The sequence below is a fragment of the Haliaeetus leucocephalus genome, unplaced genomic scaffold (assembly GCF_000737465.1).
Source record: "Haliaeetus leucocephalus isolate CR32 unplaced genomic scaffold, Haliaeetus_leucocephalus-4.0 Scaffold848, whole genome shotgun sequence".
NCBI classification, from domain to species: Eukaryota; Metazoa; Chordata; class Aves; order Accipitriformes; family Accipitridae; genus Haliaeetus; species Haliaeetus leucocephalus.
The window spans coordinates 9,530,639-9,531,488 of record NW_010973284.1 but is presented as its reverse complement, the minus strand read 5'-3'; the positions used below and the strand labels follow the sequence as shown (position 1 = coordinate 9,531,488).

The following is an 850-nucleotide window of genomic DNA, read 5'->3' as shown; positions in this document are numbered from 1 at the left end:
CATGTCCTGACTCCCAGCATGGAGTGGGGCACCGGGGTGTCTCCTACAAGGTGGGACATCCTGGTCCCCTCACATCCCCTGCCGTGGGAAGCCCTCGGGTGGACAGCACTTTACTGGGGGCTCTGTGGGGCGGGCAGGGTCGGCCAGCCGGCCCGTGCCCCCCATGGCAGAGCAGTCGGAGGGTCAGCCGCGGCGCCGGCCCCCAGGCAGGGCAGACAAACGTCCCTCAGGGGCTGTGGGGCAAGATGAGGCGATGCAGGCAGGGTGCCAGCCCCCCGGCAGGGTCTGCCGGGCAGTTATCTCGGCTCGCACACGCACCCTGCGCGCGGCCAGATGGGAGCTGGTGCGCTCTGGGTTGCTGATTGCCTCACCGACGGCACCGGCACGGGGGGACGCGGCCTCACGGGCCCTGTTACTTGAAGCGAGTGGTATGGGGGCACGGGGGCTCAGCCACCCCGGCCCCGCTCCCCGACTGGCACAAGCACCCGTTGCGACGGCACCTTTGCTCGCTGACGTGCTCGGTGTCCGCCATGGCGAGCGCCGTGCCCGGCTCACCAGCTGGCCTGCTCTCAGCTGTAACCCCGCACCAGACCTCCCTGGCACGCTCCCGCCCGCGTTCACACAATCTGACATGCGACCCGGCCGTTGCCCCTGCCCCACTCGGGGCAGGGTGCCGGCGGACCCCCGGCTCTGTGAACTACAGCCCTGTTCCCCGCTGGCAGCGTGGGGCAAGGCCTCTGGGCTCCGCTGCCCCACTCACGTCGTGGGGACGGGCAGGAGGGATTCTGGGCTTTGCGAGTCACACCGGTCCCCCTGTCCCTTCTCCCGGCGCGGGGCAGGGCGCGGGGAC

At 71.1% G+C, this 850-nt stretch overlaps 1 protein-coding gene across 1 annotated transcript in view; it reads left to right on the top strand.

Moving 5' to 3' along the window:
* The first annotated feature begins 530 nt into the window (after positions 1–530).
* KLF17 (Kruppel-like factor 17) overlaps positions 531–850 on the top strand; it is a 5,908-nt gene continuing 5,588 nt past the window's right edge. The window contains exon 1 of the mRNA XM_010582728.1: positions 531–575. Within this exon, the coding sequence (XP_010581030.1) occupies positions 531–575 (45 nt within the window). The remainder of the gene's footprint in view (positions 576–850) is intronic.